Here is a 20,145-nt window from a genome sequence, read left to right on the forward strand (position 1 = left end):
ATTATCATTAAAAACTTTTCAGACATGGCCTTACGTAAATCCGCTTCCTTGGTTTTGTCAATTTTTATTGGCGTTAGAATTACCGATTTATCCATTGGCAGGAATGGGATACCATACCTGCAAACTTTGTGTCCCCGCACTTCTTTTTGACACGATTTAGAATGATGATGCGTATTAAACTGAATTATATCACGGACACTTTCTAAATCACTATTACAGGTAATATACCTGTTCGCGAATTCGGCACACTCTTTGAAACTTTCTGGTGTTTCTTGGAATTTTGGAGCATTTGATAACCACAATAACCCGTGAACATGAGGAGACCCACGATGTTGAAATTCTATGCGGTAATAATGATGCTCTATGGGATTTTGTTTAAAGGGTCCATTTTGACTCTTCATATGTTTAAATAGCAGTTTGAACCGATAATCAAAGTATCTGGCACAAGTTATCGGATCTGTTCTAATTAAGCGAGTTTTTTCTAAGTAGGGCATACTCGCGGCCTCCTCTAGAGTAACATCTTTTTGATCAACAACTTGTGCTAATACCTTGATTAATTCGGGCCATGCTGTTTCGGCTGCTGACACGGTAAAAAACAGTGTGGGGATTCCAAATTGGCGAATCATACACAGTAATTTTGTCTTTTCGTGCTTCCAATAAGCAGGTGAACCTGCAATTCTACTAAGAAAATGGAATCCCATGTCACTTCGAATCAGCTGGTCTAGAAAATTTGCTTGTCTTACTTGTCCAGCTGTATATTTTCCATCCTCATTCCTCTTTTTTCTGAGACATGTTGCAATTGCACTGGATAATTGGATTAGTTGACGTTTTTTAAATGTATACAACAGATAGTCTGTCCTTGCAAATCGCCTGTCTTTGTGCTGGAGTTGTATTTTCGTCTGGTCAGAATAGGAGAATTTTGTAAGAAATTGCTTAGCATGTCCACAGAAAAGTGTAGGAAATGAGAGTTCATCGCTAAACTGGTCAAGCATCAAATGTATTAGCGTTTTACCTTCTCCTGGGGCAAAACAGATATTTTCTAGGTTACATTTGTCAAGCAAAGTTTCTTGGCCCCCAGGATTTAAAGGCTCTTCTTCTTCATCTAAGAATTCCTCTAAATTGTATATATTGTTTTTTTCAATTGAAGATTCTTTTTGAATATTTTTATCGTCATTCTTAGATTCTAGGGGCACTTCCATTGTTTCGAAAAACGCATTATCGAACAATTCTTCAAAATTTTCACTACACACTGTTTTAGAATCCAGTTCCACCACTTTTGAGCCTTTATTTAAGATCTGTGCAGAGGATTCTACTTGAGATCTTAAGTAGCCATTAATATTTTTTTCCCAATCATCTGATTGCTTTATGCCTTCTTGTATGTAAAGAGGTTGTTGACACAAAAATTTTGCCGCTTTTAGAACAACTGCGGGCCGTATGGTTTCCAGGAGATAATCATTTTTATAATTCATTTTTCTCTTGAGCTTAACCTGAATAGTTTGTGTCTCCTCTACATTTCTAGGCAATAATTTGGTCGAAGTATCTTTATTTATAGGGACATTGACTATTTGGCCAGTTATGTAACACTGTCGTGCATATCCTACCTGTCGGATTTGCATGAAAGGTAACCTGGCCGACACCATCCTTTCTTCAAGGATAGTCAGATCTTTTAGCTCAACTGGTATAGGGTGAACAATATTATGATTGCCGGACCAGAACTTTGGCAATTGTCCTTTATAAATATTTGTTGAGCAAGAGTTGCAAAAGAAAACCCCATCATTGCAAATTTGTGTAGTGAATTGGTTTCCAAATTTGTTTTCTAGCATTTGTAGATCTATTTTTCTACATGAAGTGGGAAACCATAATCGCAAACAACAACTGCAAACAATGGTGGGGCCTTCTCTTAATGCTAGTTCAAACTTGGTTGGGTGATTGGTTCTAGTAGGTTCTGGCTTCTTTTCAATTTTATCTATAGGTGATATTTTTTTAAAGGAATCATTAATTTCTTTCTTTTAATATTTTGTTTCTTTTGAGTGACAATTTTTGATGACAATGCATCATTGTCATCAATAACCGACAATGATTTTCGCTTATTAAACTGTGTTACAACTTCATTAAATTTTACCTTGCTGGTACTATCCTCTGGAACCATATCTTTGGGCAACTTTTGTTGCAAATTTATAGGCTTACCAGGAATTTCTAAATTTTCCTTTTTGTCACCACTGTCTTTCTTTACCATCTTGCTGGACATATATTTTTCTTTATTCTGGAGTCTTGTTGTTTTAGCAGACTTCTTACTCATTTTTGGCATCTAAAAATCCATTGAACATACTTTAATCATAATCCTAGCTTTATTTTTGTAATTAATTAATTTTAAATCTATATCGACCTGATGTTCTATAAGAATTTAAAGACTTTCTCTGATTTATGATTTTAGGTTTTATTAAGAATTGATATATATAGAACTTACAATATATAGAACAATACGATAAACTGAATGAATGAAATAAAGTATCTAGGCTTTATAATTAATATTAAAAAATTAAGTATCTTTCAATAAGATGTAAAAGATTGTAAAAGTTTTTTTTGTCAAGAATTTTCGAATATGTTTAGCCTTTTGCAAGGTTGACAATATTTAAAACAATTCTCTAGCTTCATTCTGAATATTGCTCTACTTTTTATATTTAACCTACAATTACATAATTAGTAAGAAGAGGAGGAATTCCTTTGTGTTTTCCTCAAAGTTGAATTGATTTCCATCTTGTAAAAACGAACAAAGCCTCAATAATGGTGTCATAATTTTATTTTAGTTATTAAAATAGTAATTTAAATGCAGTGTGTTGATATTTGCGATTTCATAATTTACTACTTAGTATTTCCTAAAATTAATAGTTTTTTAACAGTAAGAAACACAATAAGATTATTAATATTAGTAGACACACACATATGAGTAATAAAGGCACTTTTTAAAAATGTCAATAATTACCCAGGAATAATTTAAAAATTAACTTATATTACATAAATTAGCATAATTGTCATGAAGAATACTTTATATTATAAGATAAGACTCACAATAAATTATTGTAATTATTGTAATTAACTGCAAGTAGATTGACAACAATTAGTTTTAATTGATGCTTTAGGAATAACTTTTAAAGTTACCATAAATACTTTTAAAAACACCACTAGACTAAAAAAAAATTATATGTAAAAATGTTTCTAGTTTTGTTTCATACAATAAATTTTTTTACATTTTATGTAATTAAAAATTAATTTACACCTTCGAGTATGCATGTTATAAAATACCGTTAATTTAGATCCTTTAAAGCTCTAAGTAGTCTAACCTATATAACCTATATATGAAAACTCTAAAGAAAAGAAGAATCGAATCAGACCTATAGCATGCACATCTTTTACATCTGTAATCATATATTTAGGATAATGGATTTTAAAACTGTGTAAAAGTTATAATATTGATAATATATAATTTGGATAAAACTTACCTTTGCTTTTGTAGATTGGAACTATGGAAGACAAATACTATAGGATGCAATGAGTAAAATTTTTCCAAAAACCTTGCTTACTTGCTTGGTTTGTCAATGGAGCACAGCACTTTTAGATCTAATCAGTTTAATAAGTGTTGGGTGCTTCAGAATCTAGAAATGAAAGAATATAAATGTCTAACTAAAAACTGTTCTAATATTCCTCAAAATTAGCACAAAGGACACATTAAGAAATTCCAAAGGAACTCCAACTACTCTTATGATGCAAAAACGGAATATAAAATGAATGTTTAAATTGTCTTTTTTACCTATCCATATTTATAATATAAATGGTTTTTAAAATTACTGTGTGGTCATTAAGCAATTCACCTACCCAACGATTATCAGATTTTTTTTGATTGCTTAGCAAGCTTACCTTAAATCGATTATATTAAAAGAAAAAAATCCTTGAATGAACCACTTTTAAAAAAAAAACGATAATTTACGTTGTATTCGACCATATACAAATTTGTTATGCTTCTATTTACTTATGAACACAATAATATTAGAAATATACTATGGTATTATCATGGGCTAACGACTTTTCTATTGATCTAAAATATTTTTATTTTGTTCCTCTATTAAGTAAATAAAAATATAACAATATAAAAATAAGACTTTTTGTTAACCACATTGTCTTGTTTACTTTTAGAACGTTGACGTTTATAGTGTCAAATATCAAATTATTAACATATCCTGTTCCGAAAAATTGAACAAAATCTTCCACATTGACAGATAATATAACTTATGACAGATAATATACTTAAATTAATATAAAAACTTACCTTTGATTTTGTAGAATAAAACTAACTGGGCGAAACAAAATCTAAAACATTCAATGAGCTAAATCTGTCAAAACACTGCTTGTTTATGGACTTTAAAGAAAGCAATCGCCAGCACAATAAAACTTAACTGCTTACGCCTCCAAATCACTTACCTAAAAATGACAAACAAACAAACTTATAACTAAAACCGATTAATATAACTTCGAAATAATTAATATTTCTCAAAATAAGCACAAAATAAACCTTAAAAATTTCCCGAAAGAAATTTTATAACGCTTATAATGCACAAAGGAATCTAAAATGAATGTTTATTTACGCTGGTTACCCCGGATACCGCTCCATATACGTTTATTTGTCAAAAGCACGGTTAACTTTGTCCTTGTATTTTAAGGTGCTTCTATGTAGCGATGATTTAATGGAGTGATTCGCAACAGCGACATTTAAGCGTCGTCGTCACTGACGAACTTTTTTTTGCTAGGTTTGGGTTATTTTATTATGTTCATTTTAGGATTTTATGAATAGGTTTCTGGGTTTTTGTATATAATATTAATGTTATAATATTTAATGTTATTATTGTAATATTTAATATTAATATTATAATAATAGTTGATGTTAACCATTTTTGCCTTCAATGGTGTTTGAGATTCGTGGTGACCATCAACGTAAACTTGTCAAACGCAATATTTTTATAGAAGCATTTTTTAAAATTTAGATTTCCTTTATCAAGTCTAATTTCTTTTTTATTTATAATTTAATCGACATAGTGAAGAAAATGCTTTTCTTATAAAAATGTTAAAATACAAAATGTTAGTAATTATTCAAGAGCTACTAAACAACGTTAATGGTCAGGGATCATGACTATACATTTAGTTGAAAAAAACTTATTTCTTTGCATTTTTTGATTTTGAAGCAAAATCCGGGCTCAAAAAGAGCATTTTTTCAAAATATGATCCGAATTAAGAATTTCTTTTTTTGTGGTTAAAAACCATTGAAAAACTAATAAAGAAGCTCTATGACAAAATTTTCCACGATTTATACAAGGGCCATAATATAAAGGGAAAAATTAGATCCCATAAGAGTCTATGTATAGGGATAAGACAACCGGGTTTTTACGTCGATTTTTAAAATTTTTCAGTTTTATTTCGAAAGCCAATTGTAATAAAATATAAAAAGAATTAACAGGAGGAGAATAAGGAATAATAGAAACCATCAACGAATTGAATCGAAGCTATAGAAGTCGAGATATTAGTAAAAATGTAAAAAAAAATTAAAGAAATCTCGTTTTTGCCCACGGTACCATTTTTTTTCTTAAAATTAAAATCGACAAATCATAATGTAAGCCCTATGATGGCAATATCCAGTAAAAAAAAACCAAGAAAAAAAAAATTAAAAAAAAAGTTAAATTAAAGCCATTAAAAATTTCGAAAAAACGGTTTTTATTTTTTTCTAAATAAACTATAACTCTGACAACTTTTTATACGATATTATAAAAATTACGATAATTAAATATTACGAGGTATTTAAATGTTAAAACTAATTGATTATAGCTATCACAGATTCGGAGAAAATTGGAAAAAACTATTAATCATAAATATTGAATTATCAAGAGCCCTATGGAAAAATTTCAACTTTTTATTTTTCTATCTTGTACTACTTCAGGATACCTTTCAAAAAGGTTATTATCGATTTGACTCTAAAATGAACAGAAAACCTATTTCTTTGCATTTTTCGATTTTCGAACAAAATCCGGCCCAAAATGAAAATTTTTTCAAAACATGCTCCAAATTCAAAATTTCTTTTTTCTGGCTAAAGACCATTCAAAAAGTAATGAAAAAGCTTAATGACAAAATTTTTTAAAATCTATAATAATGCTACAATATTATGAAAGAAGATAAGTTCCCTTTAAAGCCTATGTATTCGAACAGATGATTTTTTAATATTTTTTTTGAATGGCAAATTTAAGAAATAATTTAACTAATTAAGATAAAAGGAATAGGGTAATACAAAATATTATCTACAAATATATACATATCATCTAATAGCAAATTTCAATCAAATAGGAAATTTTGATAGTCACGTGACCCTAGAACTTAATATTTTAAAATTTTGTAAGAAATCAACAATTGCATCCTAAATAAACCCCAAATTCCAAATTTGAACCCAATCGGATCAATAGCAAAAAAGTTATGGAAGTCACGTGACTTTAAAATTCAATATGTCAAATTTCTGTCATAATTTATTACTTGCATCTTAGATAAAGCCCAAATTCCAAATTTCAACCCAATTGGATCAATAGCAAAAGAATTATCAAAGTCACGTGACTTTAAAATATAATTTGACAATTATCTGTTAAAATTTATTAATTGTATCCTAAATAAAGCATAAATATTAAATTTGAACCCAATCGGACTCATAGCAAAAAAGTTACAATAGTCACGTGACCCGGAAGTGAAATGTCAAATATCTGTGAAAAATTAATAATTGCATCCTAAATAAACCCCAAATACCAAATTTCAATCAAATCGGACAAATAGGAAGAAAGTTAAGGTAGTCACGTGACCTTAAAACATAGTCATGTCAAATATCTGTAAAAATTTATTAATCTTATCCGAAATAGGTACTAGGTACCAAATTTCAACCAAATCGCACCAATACCAAAAAAGTTATGATACTCGACTAACCTTAAAAATCAATAATTTCAAAAAAATTTTATTTATATCCCAAAAGCAATGTTTAAGAATTGTTAACATATATTAATAATAAACTAAATAGTAAAAGCTCACCTAATATCTAAATTTTTATTTTAAATTAAATAGATCATTACGACTGACCCGTGTATATATTCGAATAATTTTAATAAAATAATCGGGCAAATTTCAATTCGTCTCACCCCGGTATAAAACCACTGACTTTTCAAAAAAACGGCATTTTTCGAAGACGTCAAAATGTTTGCCGAATTTTCCTGGCCGCAATACACAATTTCCCCAAATGATATGCACAGATTCGGAAAGCCCATTCATTTTCTGATTCGGTGCTTCCTTTCCCTGATCGTTTCCGGTTCATTTTCATTCATAATTTTACAAAAAACCCAACCAAGTCCCGGCCACCTGTCACGAGCAAAAAATTTGTACCCACCATGCGTCAAAGTATTGTTCCCACTAGCCATTTCATCAGAGTTTAGGTTGACACCTCCAATTACCTGCAAAAACGCAAAAAAATGGACTTTTTTCATAAAATCGCATTTTTCGGGTACTTGTACTATCGCTGGAACCCTGAAATTTTAGTATGTGTTGTAAAACAAAATTTCGGATCTTTTAGATGATGTCTGATCTTTTCACCATGTACAGGGACGTGGCAAATGAATTAAACGCGAAAATTCGAATTGCTCAGAACCTATTAATGTTGGAAGATTGTAATTTTACATAAATAATGGGGTTATTAAAGTATTTAATGCCTGAGAATATAAATGGTCCAGGTGCCACTACGAAAAAGTTATTAAATAAAATGTGATTTTCGGGTCGGACCTTCATGGGTAAAGTTCATTATTGCTCGCCCTGTATGGTTCCCAAAAATTTCGGTTATATGCCATATGAAAGGTAAAAGATGAAGTTATTTTTTGAAAAAAAAAAATTTCCCAAAATAAGTATCGTTTGGCGGAAAATCTCAAAAAACTGAAAATGCTAGAACTCGTAAAATAAATTTTTTACAAAAAAAAGCTCCAAGTATGTTAAATCTCTTATAAAATGAAGTCTTTTCGCCGAAACACTTTTTTTATAAAAATTTTTTTTTAGCCTCTGGAGAAGTTTGAATTTTTTTTTTAGTCACTTTTGTTCGCTTATAACAACTCACCCTGTATACCGATCGGGCCCAAAAAGTATACAGACATGAATTACTATAAAGTCTTTTAGGCCTAAAAATTTCAATTTTTTTGACAGCGTTAAAATTGAGATCTCGTGCAAAAATGAATTTTGACCCGTTTTTTTACGAATTTTTGACTTTGAGACAGTACCGCTCCGTTTGGTGGTACCGGAAAAGGTACTGGAAAAAAAATTGTTTACGGATCCATCATTCCCAATGTGTTGAGAGACCCTATGCCAAATTTCATCGTTTCGCTAGCCATACAGCCAAAGATATGAATTTTTATTTCCAAAAAAACACGATTTTTCGGACCCGAGGTCGCGTGCATAATATAGTCTGCGACTATATAACAAGTAGACGCTTCGCGTCTACTTTAGTCCGTGGGGACCAGTAGAAATTTTAAAAATTTTTGTCAGTACTACAAAAAAAAAATCTCCAAAATTATCCAAGGAGTGCCCTAAACACGCAGTGGGGAAGAGACCTGCCGTATCCTCATAAGGCTCTGAGTTCAAACCTTAGCCTCGGCATGGTGCTCTACCCAACTTTTTCTTTTTTTAGTACTTCGAAAAAATTAACATCTATAGTAAATCCAAAAATCTCATCCATTATTCTCTAAGAGACCAACATACAAAATTGACGAAACACAAAGTCACGGTCTCACAACATGTAATTAAATGGGCTACACGTGTTTCGCTCTAGTTAGAGCATCATCAGGCCTTTAGAAGCCATCCACACACTTATGCTGTAACTGATGATGCTCTAACTAGAGCGAAACACGTGTAGCCCGTTTAATTACATGTTGTGAGACCGTGACTTTGGGTTTTTCTTTGTTTTTCATCAATCTATAGTAAATACAGAGAGAAAAGGGAAGGTCTTATTATATATTATAATCAGAATTAAATATCATTGAAATATTACTTACTTATTTCTGGGTATCATGCTTCAGAGAACCATGATGTGTTACAATACGCTTCGTTCTCAAGAACTCTTAGTATTCATATTACTTACAATTCTCAATTGTACAAATTAATCAAACATATAAGTTAAGTAGTAAAAGACAATTATTCAAAAGCAGCTATACAAATGAAGTAATCGATGATTTTATAGTGGAAGGAAAACACGTATTTTTATACCGCGTTAATGTTTGTTTTTATATATTTTAAATACTAATGAACTGGGTTTACATTCATATTATTCTTAACAACCCCTACTGAAAACAACTTCATATATTAAAATTACCACTAGTATAAGTGTTATTTTTTTTACAAATAATTTCAAAACACCCTGTATATCACGATGATTATTATTGTACATATTATTTTTTTTACATATGCTCTTAAAACTTATTTGTTTTTAGGAAAGTTTGTTTTACAATACCATTTGGTTCAATAGCAAAAAAGTTACAATAGCCTCTGTATTATTATATTGATGATATAAATCAAACCTTTTAACCACTAACCTTTAGTATTCAAAATTTCAGTAAATCATTCATATACAACAATCTGCATTTTAATATTACTATTAGATAATATTAGTAATTATTTATCGAAGAAAAAAAAAATTGACAACGTCGGCACCCTTTGGCATGAATTATCCTAATTGCTTTAAGGTGAATTTACACATGTATGCGTTTAGTGGCGCCAACGGTCGCGTCAGTTCTATTTGCATGCCAGTAATAAAGGTTCATACTACTGCTAAAACAGAAATATTTGTCATGACAGTTTCATTTTCATATAGTACGTAATATGTCAGTCGAACTTCGCGAAGCCTGCAAAACAGTCGCTAAATTTTCAGGAGAAAAAAAATCTCTACCAAACGAAAAGACCGTGTGTAAATTGAAGCAAGTATTGGCTGTCGACTTATATCCTGCAAACTACAAAAATTATCTTCGAATGAAAAAACAACATTTTGTAATTTTTCTAGATTGTGTGAAGTCACGTATTATGAAAATGGACACTCACCTGAGAAACGCGTTAACACCATAATTGAAATTGGAAGTCATATTAAAATATCTTACAACAGGAGATTCTTTCACTTCATTGCAATATACATTACAAGTAGATCCGACTCTTCTTGCTGCAGACTGGAACGAAAATTTCTGTCGTGAGTATTTTTGTTATTATACGAAAGGTTTGAATTTCGGCATAGTGTTATATTCATGACTGGCAGAGGCGGAAGGTGGTTGTAGTTGCTGAGCATTACATCAAATGCTCCCAAATCCAACCCAACCCAACCGTATAAGATAAGAGTGTATGTACGCTATCGATTTCAAAGCGACTGTTTCCAGTAGCTTATTCAACGAACAAACCACCGACCTCCCAAAACAATCAAACTCATTGTCCTCTTTTGTATTAGGCTTTACATATAATTTTTGAACAATTTCCTGTAGCCCTTGTAAAGTCTACTTAGTGCCACTTGGCAATTTAGTAGGTTTAAAGTTAATATTTGAAGCACTGGATTTTTGGCTGCAAACGGAAGACCATCTGATGGACGAGTATTTTCAAAAAGCAGTTTCTTCCACTTCCAAAATGGAACAATAGTAGAAGGTTTATGGAGAGAAGAAGTACAAAGTGGCTCACTCAGAGATTTAAGATCAACTGCAGATAGTCAGTCGTAACCATTCGAGAAATGCTGCGCAGCTCAGAAATAAATAATCTGATTGGTTTATGGGTGATGGGTCTGTCCCTTGGTAAATGGAAATGATAAATAATTAATAATTTAATATTTTGGCTCCTGTTAAAACCGTGAAAATAAAAAGATCCTGGTTAACCGACAATATAGTATTAATGATAAAGTTAAAAAAAAATGCATACAGTAGCTGCAAAAAAATCTGAAAATGCCTCTCATTGCGATTATTATAAACAGTTGCGCAATTTAACGAATATAGGGTTAACAATTAACAACGAAGAGAAGAAACTAATGGAAATTAATACCTTTTTTTTGTAATTTTCTTTTTTATATATTAACATTTTTATAAAAACAATAAAAAAACTGTTTTGTTTCCGAATTATTTGCTTTTAAAACAATCACTGTAAATGAAGTAAAGGAACACCTATTGGCCATTGAGTCTCTTGCAGTGGTATCAGATTTAATTAATATCCAGATGATAAAAATGTGGTCTCCGAAAGTTTTGCCTTTTATTTGTCATATAATTAATTCATGCATTCTTGAAAATATCTTTCCCACTGCTTGAACAATTGCCAAAGTAAAACCGTTACAAAAAAAAGGAAAGTTGCAGTTGCAGTTGATTATAATGATTTACGCCCAGTCAGTATATTATCATGTTTATCAAAAATTTTAAAGAGGGTAATGAATAAATAAATTAGACAACATATAAACAAATTTAATCTTCTGCCAGAACATCAGTCAGGTTTCAGGACTGGGTATAGCTGCGCAGCATCCTTAGTAAATATAACCGATGATTTATGTAGGGAAACTGATAAAGCCAATACCACCGAACTAATCCTTTAAGACTACTTAAAGGCGTTTGACACTATTAATTATGAGATACTGCTGTCCATTTGACATTTTGTTGGATTTTCAGAGGAAGCAATAGCTTTTACAGAAAGTTTTTTAAATGAGAGGAGCCAATATGTTAAAACGTCTTTGGGGCAGTCGGAGCAAGGTGCAATTAAAAACGGGGTACCACAAGACTCAATTTTGGGACCGCTTTGGTTTTCTATTTATACGTGTAATATTGCTTTATGCATTGATCATGAAAAAGTTCATCAATATGCCGATGATAAGCAAATGTTATACTTTTTTAAACCAAAAGAATGGGAACTTGCTGAAAAATGTATCGAAGAGGACCTAAAAAATCTTGTTAAATATTTCAGAAAAACACAATTTGCAAATTAACCCAAATAAATCTGTGTTATTATTTTTTAGAAAGAACAAAAATCATGTAAAAAATCAGATGCAAATAATTATGCAGAGGAATCAGTTAACCAGTTCAAACTGAGCACGTAATTTAGGTCTTCTGATGGATACTGATCTTCGTTTTGGAGAGCATGTTAATTTGAATATTAAGAAAGCGTATGGTTCCCTAAGGTTGCTCTACTCACATCGGCACTTGCTCCTCGTGCAGCAGAAAATGCAACTCACATGCAATTATTATCACCAAAACACTGCTTTACCTTTTAAATAAAATTAGATATAGGACAGATGTGCCAGATGAACATAAATGTAAGGTTTAGAAATTTAATAACTCCACCAGAACATACCACCGCAATATAAAGAGGTTTTTCTTATAACGTCTTTTGCTTATACAATAGACTCTCGCCTCATCTTAAAAGCCTTACTGTTAACCGGTTTAAAAAACATCTAAAGATGCAGCTTTTTTTTTGTTGTTTGTTTTAATTTTGTTCTTATTATTTGTATCTTTGAACCAGTAAAATAAAAAATGTAATTAATTACTTAAAAGGCACTACTTTTCAACTATTACAATTTGTTAGTGTGTACTATTGATATACATGTAATTATGTTCTATTGTTGTCGTTTTTTTGTGGTTGGTTTTTTTAAATATCTCTAGTTTTGAATTATTTATTCTTCCTTACACATCTTACATGGATGTATTAATACCTATTTCAAGTATTCATAGGATGTAGAATATATTCAGGTACTGAACCCGAACTTTTATAAATTGTCTTCCAGTTTCTTTCTTTTTATGTTATTCTAATTTAACTAAGTTTATTATTTATTATTGTAACTCTTAATATTAAATTAATGCAAATAAATTTTATTATTATTATAATCAATAAAATGTAATAAATAAAATAATTTGAACTCGCAAAGTTTCCGATTTCGTTCTGATTCGTTTCTCGACAATCTTAACTTTTATAAGAAATACTATCTATATACATCCTATAAGCACGTAAGAAGTATACAAACTTTCTTGGACAAATCGATGTACACACGTGCAAATTTAATTTACTGGCGCACGAATTTTTACTGGTGCAATTAAAACTCACATGTGAATTCACCATTATGTACAGGCACTAACATGTTATTTCGCCGGTCAGGTCAGGTGATCAATATCGATAAATAACATTATCAATAACGTGATCAATAACAATCTCCTCATTGGTTGGTTTGATTTTGGAGATGAAGTGGATGTGGAAACCACAGTTTCTGTTCAGTTCGGTTGAAATGGCGGAACAAAGCGCAGTAAGTATTAATTTTTGATTTTATTTGCGAAAAACGCATTTTGAAATTTTTTGCTTAAATCTTCAAAACTAGCGAAGTTCTATGCTGTTAAAAGCATTTTGGGACACCTGGTGTATATTAAGCAAGTATGTTTTAATGTCCGCTTAGTTCTGATTTTAAGTAAAAGCGGATACAAATGCAGATATTTTTGTGTTACCACAACAATAATGAGTAATAGTTTAGGATCAATGAGAAGAACTGTTCAAATTATTTATTTTTTGATGCTTATCTTCGTTGCTACCTATTAGAGTTAAAGCAGCGCGGTTTTTACGCTACTTTTTCATAAAATATAATTAATAGTGACAGAGATGATGGCAGGAAAATTTGACACTCTGTACAATATTTTGACTAGGCTGGCATTATTATTTTAATTTTTATTAAATTTGTCACATTTTTTTTATAGATTGTCAATGAGCCTGAGGGTATTGCAGTTGATGGTGAGTAATTCAAATTAAATCAGTGTTTTTTGTTATTTTAAAAATGTAAGCAATATCGCATAATAGGTTTAACATTTTTTGATATCTTTTCTTTCTTGGTTATTATAGATCCTCCATCGGGGACCGCCACCCCTGAAGCGACCGCCGCCCCTTCGGCGACCGTCGCCACCACTACCGCCGCCACCACTGCTGCCCCTTCAGTGGCTACCCCTGATAGTAAGTAATTTAATCCGATTTTTTTAATTGTGATTTTATCAATATAAGCAAAATTGTCATTTGGCTTACCCATTTTATTTTAAGAAAAAGAAAGTGGTAACAGGTCAACTAATATTTATATCATTTTTTAATCTTTATAGAAATTATTTTTAACAATTTTTTGTTTCATATTTTATAGATATTGAAGATAACCATGTCTATTTAGGCTGAAATTTAATTTTATAGTCAGACATAATGATAACTTTTAAGAAAGGAATGGTAAAGCCATAACTTTTAAAAAATTTTCGCATATAGATTAATATGATATGCCAGTCATAATAAATTCATTTTGTCATATTCTTGAATTTGCCAGAAATTACTCTAGCTTTTGAATGTTACATGACATATATATGTTTTTTCAGAAGTACATTCTTCATATTTTAAAAGTCAATAATTAAATTTTTTTTTGTATACAAAAGGGTTTAAATAGTAGATAGAGTATACCAATATCCTTTTAAAAAAGTCCTTTTCAAATGTCATTATAACATATAGGTCAAATGTATTTAACATTGTATAGAATTTTTTATGACAAAATTAGTATAATAATTATGTTAACTTACACAATATACTTGTTATGATTACAAGCTTAAATATGTATAAGTATGATATGTCTTGTGATTGTGAAGAAAACAACATTACAAACTCTTTCGAGTCTTGATAACCAAATTATTACAAACTTTAAGGGGTAATTTAAAGGTTTGCCTATGTACAGGTAATGGATATAATACTTTTCAGCTATGGCGATAACTATGTTTCAATAATTTTTCTTGTTTCAAGACATGTATTTTTTTATGATAATTTTTTAAAAAAAAAGTACGTTTAAAACCCTTCAAAATTACAACCATATATCATTCATCAAGTTCTTAACAATAATCTAAGCAATATAAATTACATCTAGAATAATGTAACTGACAGTTTATAGAGATTCCACAAGACCATTTTTTCCAAAACCCTATACTTTGGAAAATCCAGACATACACACCATTTATGGCATATTTATATTAGTTCGAAACCACAAATGTAACAATAAAAAAAATTTTATTCTGTAAAAGTTGAAAAACAGAGATTTCATATTTTATAAACATGTTTAACTTTTTAAATTGTCAACTTGTCTAAATAAGAGACTTTATAATCGAACTATAATGATAATTTTCAAGAAAGATGTTTTATGAATTTCTAATTTGAAAAAGTAAAACTTGCAATTATGACTATGATTTGATTAACTTATTTTATTGGTTTTATCATTTCTTTGATTTTTTTTTCCAAAATTACTTCAATTTTTGAATTTTAAATGGGATTTTTATTTTTTTTGAAATGATATCTTAAGTTATGAAAAAGAAGTGTGCCGGATAATTAATTACCTTAATATAATAACTAAAAAGAATAATGCTTACATTTGGTACTTTTTTTTTTCAGTACTTAGAATGTTGGAGGCCCTGCAAGGGCAGGTCAACGCCTTAGTGGTAAGCAGCCCTTTTTATTTTAATTCTTATTTTTATATTTAATTTCTTTTTAAATATCACATTTTTAATTGAACGTCACTAGTTTTGTTATAAATAATTTAAAAAAAAATTCTTTCAGAACCGGCCGACAGCAAGCAATGGTAAGTTTTATATATTTTAAACTAAAACGGTTTTAATTTATAGAGTGAAATAAAATAATGAAAAGATCTTATATATTTTTCACTATATCTTTTTATCTGAGTTTTGAAAACATAAGGTGTCCAATTTTAATTAAAGTATATTGATTATAGTGGCCAAATACCATATGGATTGTAATTTAAATTACTTAATTTTACATAAACTTAAATTACAAAATTATAATATAAAAATAGCAAAATGTTAAGTTTTAATAATTAATAGTCTAATATGTGATTTCTGAAGCGCCTTCTTTAATAATATTTACAATTAAAAAAAAAACTAAGTTGAGCTTATCACTCACTATTTGTTATATGATCGTAGAATTCTTGGACACCCTGTATAAATTATTAAAATAGAAATGAAAATTTAATGAAATATTTTCTATTTTTAGACAGGAGACCTGCAAGGCACCTCATTGCCAGGGGGGCGGATCATGGCCGCGGTGGTCGCCGTGGACGAGGTGGACACCGCGGCCGTGGACGAGGTGGCGGGTCAAATTATTTTTTTTATTTTTAATAAATAATTAAAAAGATTGATACAAGTTTTATTTATAAAATTCACCTCTATTTGTTACATATTAATTACATAAACTAATGTTAACATTTGGATATCAATCACAATTAAAGATTTTTTTGTTTAATATAAAAGATTACTACAATACGTTTTAAAATACATTCGAGTTCACCAAAACAGTAGCTAATATTTAACGTGCGACAAATAAAACAATTAATGTTTCCTATACATTTTTACCTAAATATATCTAAGTTGTATACAGTATTTCCAAATATATTTGAGGTACTGAAAATTCAGAGGCTTTGGAGTAAAAAGCTTACACTGTCATGATAATTTCGATATAATGAAAATATATGATTACAAAATTATAATTTTAACATAGAATGCACTGAATTTAGTTTCTTGATTATGTATTCATAAAAAATTCCATGTTATCAACTTAATTTTCATTGAAGTTGGATCTTATTGCCACATAAACATGTTATTTATTTTTACTAATTTTTTTTGTATGCATTATCTGAAGAGAAAACATGGAACACTTTTAAGTAATCCCTAAATGAAGGTATCGTTCAAATCATTTATAAATGTGATTTTTTTTTATTAAATGTATCATTTGCATAAGTTGCCAAGAGAAAAACTATAAAAATTAAAGAAACCCTATTTTCACCGATTTTTTAGTATCCGATAATATTTGTTTGTTAAGGAACATTTATTGTCGGATATAAAGAAAGCCTTTCTATAATTAAAATAATTGAATTTGTCCCTACGTAAAATCCACATTTTAACTGTCCCAATACAATTATAATTCCTTCTCTCTTGTAACGCGAATATAGAAGTAACTTCTCTTCAATCATTTCCCGTTGTTGAGGTTTGGCCCATTTGCAGCGACATTAATATCCTAAATATTAATGTGAATTTACCAAAAAATATTACTTGAAATAAATGCGTATCAAAGAAAAGTTTATTAATTTTTTAATTTAAAAAAAATTAGTATGAATCTGATTGGTAAAAATAGAATGCCACAATTATCATATAATATGGGCAATCATCCTTATATAATATATTATAGTCGTGAAAGCTAACACTGTCATTCTTGGGGTGTTCTATAGAAGTGGGTTCTTGTTCTGCAGGGCGGTGCAGAAGCCTTGATTACATAAGATATTACGATATGTTACTTTCAGATATTTTATAACAGTAAGTAAGGTAATTTTGATAAATTTTAATTACAAAATGATCTCACCGTTTACACCCCATTAAAATTTAATTTCTAAACATGTATTTACTCCTTTCGTAAGGTTCATGACTTCTTTTTACCATAATCACATTTATGTACTTGTATTAATAAGACTATTGAAAGCATTATCTTCGAATTAAAATAGTTAATAATATAAAAAAAGTTAAATAATCATTATAGCTAACTTACTAAAACGTTAATGTAGCTAACACAATATTGAAATTATTTGTATTTCTCGTAGACTTTGCTTAGAAGCATTAGTTGGGACTGGAGAGCCTCTGTTTTAAGATGCATGGTTGTTCTCCAATTTGAAGGGCCTGTAATAAGAATATTTCTGTGTTAATTTGAATAATTTCCTCTAAAGTATTGTATGTATATACAAAAGTGTAACGAGATAAATTTTCTCTCTATATTTGAGATAATACTAAGAAAAAGTCTCAAAAAACGTACTTTTTTTTAATTATATTTTTGACATGGGAACATAAATGATTCGTATTTTGGTATATTAAGAAGGTAATTAAAATACCAATTTTATATGTAACACGAAAACCTCTTTGTAATGAAAATTAAAAGTATTAGTTTAGCAGAGCGCTTTCGCCATCCAGTCATCACCAATGCTAACTGAAAATAGGGATGATGATCTTCGATTAGAAATTAAAAGTTATGAATAAGATTTAAAAAGTAATTTGAGAAGACCAACAAACTTTCTGGAGAAAAAGAGTTTTATAGAATAATTACTTCACAACAACATATGGAAAATCACAACCGTTTAAAGACATACAATGATTAAAAATTAACAACCGGGCGAGACTTTCCACTCAAGTACAATAAAGAAAGTCATGATAGAGTCTCATCACGAAAAACCGACTAACTTTGCAAAGAAAAAGTTCATTGATATTAGAAATTTATAGCTCAATAACCGAGAAACTATTAAGTGAAAAGTTTAAATGTATGTTAAAACAAATTTGTGAATAGGGAAAAAGGTCTATGCGCTTCTAATAGTGCATCAGTTGATGAAGCTGCGAAACGAAAATGTAACTTAAGTGTTCTATAAAAAAATAATATTAAGACAATTTATTAAAAATTATTACAACAAACTTACCAAATATTGTGCAACAAAAAAGAAATATCTGCTTTGCTGAAATCTTTGAACGTATCTATTCCTCAGTAAGGGATGTCATTTCTGTGTCTTGCATTTTAATGACCTGTAAAGAAATGTTTTTAATATACAAGATTTTCTTTAAAATAATATAAACAAATAAATAAAAGAAAAAATTTTGGATCATAAAATTCATTTAAAGAAATGTCAAGTAAATATAATTACTCACCAATAATTAAATCTCGAGCAATCCAAAACTCCAGGAAGATGTAATTTTTCCCTCAATCTGTAGTCTTCTGGTCAAAGTTTGGTGTATGGACTTGTCATTGTCAAGCCCTTTGAACGTGTTTCCTTTAAATTGAAATCTGGTTACTATCATCTGGTTGGCCGCGATTAAAATGGTGCCTATAAGAAAATATGATTAAAAAAAACATATTGGCATCTGATGAGCAACATATTGTTTCGTCCTCATTATGGACTCATCAGTATTGCATATCCAAAAAATAATTAATTTTTCGGAAGCAATAGACAATTGTTGCTGCGGGGTCAGCGAGCCAACATTTGCCAAAACATATTTTTATGTGTGAAAATAAAAATATGTTTTATGGTCCAATTATATTATCTTTTTATAGATACATATTAGAATATATTATTATTATTACAAGTATTTATTTACCAAAAAGAGAATCATTAAATATCCTCATTAATATACATATCAATATGTTGTTCCTTTTCTAAAACCTGCCATAATATTACAAAGCTGGTCATGCTGGAAAAAAGTGCTTCTAAATAAATATGCACATAATTGATTTAATAGTTTGACACAATAAAATTGGCATGATTCAGTAAATTTCGTACTGTTTGCGCTTTTAGTACTTTCTTAAGCTTTTTTTAGCTATTTTAGTACTTATGTATCAGCGTTTATGTAGTACTCTAATTCTCTAAATGCCAATTATTGTAATCGTTTTGTTATTTGTTGACCATTATATGTATAATATTATTGTGGTTTTTTTAGTAGTTACTTAAAAGGATTAAAGCATGTAACAGTAAAACATATGTTACAATTTTTTTTATCAGGTATGTTCCTTTTCTTTTCCTTGCACCTTAGTTATTACAATTTATATCTTTGATAATATAAAATTAAATATATTGCAAAGATGTAATTATTGATATTCAATAAACATTTTTTTAAAGCCAAGTAAAAAACTTTTAGTTCCGTATAGAACTAGTAATGCTAAACAAAAATCTTTAATAAGGTTAACCAACCCAACGAAAAAATATTAGTATTTGTACCTGATTGGATTAATATTTTAGCACAATATTACTTGGGCATTTCTTAGCTGCTTGTAATGTTTTTGGGCTTTTTGGTACTTTAGCATTTTTAGCTGATTTAGTACTTTTATTTAAGCCTTTTATTTATATAAGTTGCTATTAATGTCAAGTAGTACTGTAGCTAAAGCTATAAGACAATTATAGTTAATTATCAAGTTAAAAATAGTTAGCCATGTACTTGAATACTACCATTTTAGGTATTTAAATAGGATTAAAAAAATGTTTAATTATAAGAAGCAAGACTAATT

General features: G+C 29.5%; 1 protein-coding gene and 1 long non-coding RNA gene across 6 annotated transcripts in view; one reads left to right on the forward strand and one right to left on the reverse strand.

Moving 5' to 3' along the window:
• The first annotated feature begins 9,581 nt into the window (after positions 1–9,581).
• LOC126748069 (30S ribosomal protein S5-like) overlaps positions 9,582–20,145 on the forward strand; it is a 46,767-nt gene continuing 36,203 nt past the window's right edge. For 2 of the 4 annotated variants that reach the window (XM_050457078.1, XM_050457079.1), the window contains exon 1: positions 9,582–9,863. Coding sequence is in view for 2 of the 4 variants with exons in the window: in XM_050457080.1 (XP_050313037.1) it covers positions 13,286–13,348; positions 13,791–13,824; positions 13,933–14,040; positions 15,496–15,542; positions 15,661–15,682 (274 nt within the window). In the remaining 2 variants the exon portion in view is untranslated. Of the gene's footprint in view, positions 9,864–13,180; positions 13,349–13,790; positions 13,825–13,932; positions 14,041–15,495; positions 15,543–15,660; positions 15,683–20,145 lie in introns of those variants that run through there. The other 2 variants (XM_050457080.1, XM_050457081.1) reach the window with 2 other exon arrangements.
• On the reverse strand, positions 16,868–19,092 carry LOC126748091 (uncharacterized). 2 transcript variants are annotated; one of them, XR_007664628.1, is made up of 3 exons: positions 18,795–19,092; positions 18,569–18,671; positions 16,868–17,130 (listed from the first exon to the last, which is right to left on the reverse strand). It is a non-coding gene; the product is annotated as an uncharacterized LOC126748091 (long non-coding RNA). The 2 variants fall into 2 exon arrangements; XR_007664629.1 differs by lacking the exon at positions 16,868–17,130 and adding an exon at positions 17,655–17,783.

The sequence above is a fragment of the Anthonomus grandis genome, chromosome 21 (genome assembly GCF_022605725.1).
Source record: "Anthonomus grandis grandis chromosome 21, icAntGran1.3, whole genome shotgun sequence".
NCBI classification, from domain to species: domain Eukaryota; kingdom Metazoa; phylum Arthropoda; class Insecta; order Coleoptera; family Curculionidae; genus Anthonomus; species Anthonomus grandis.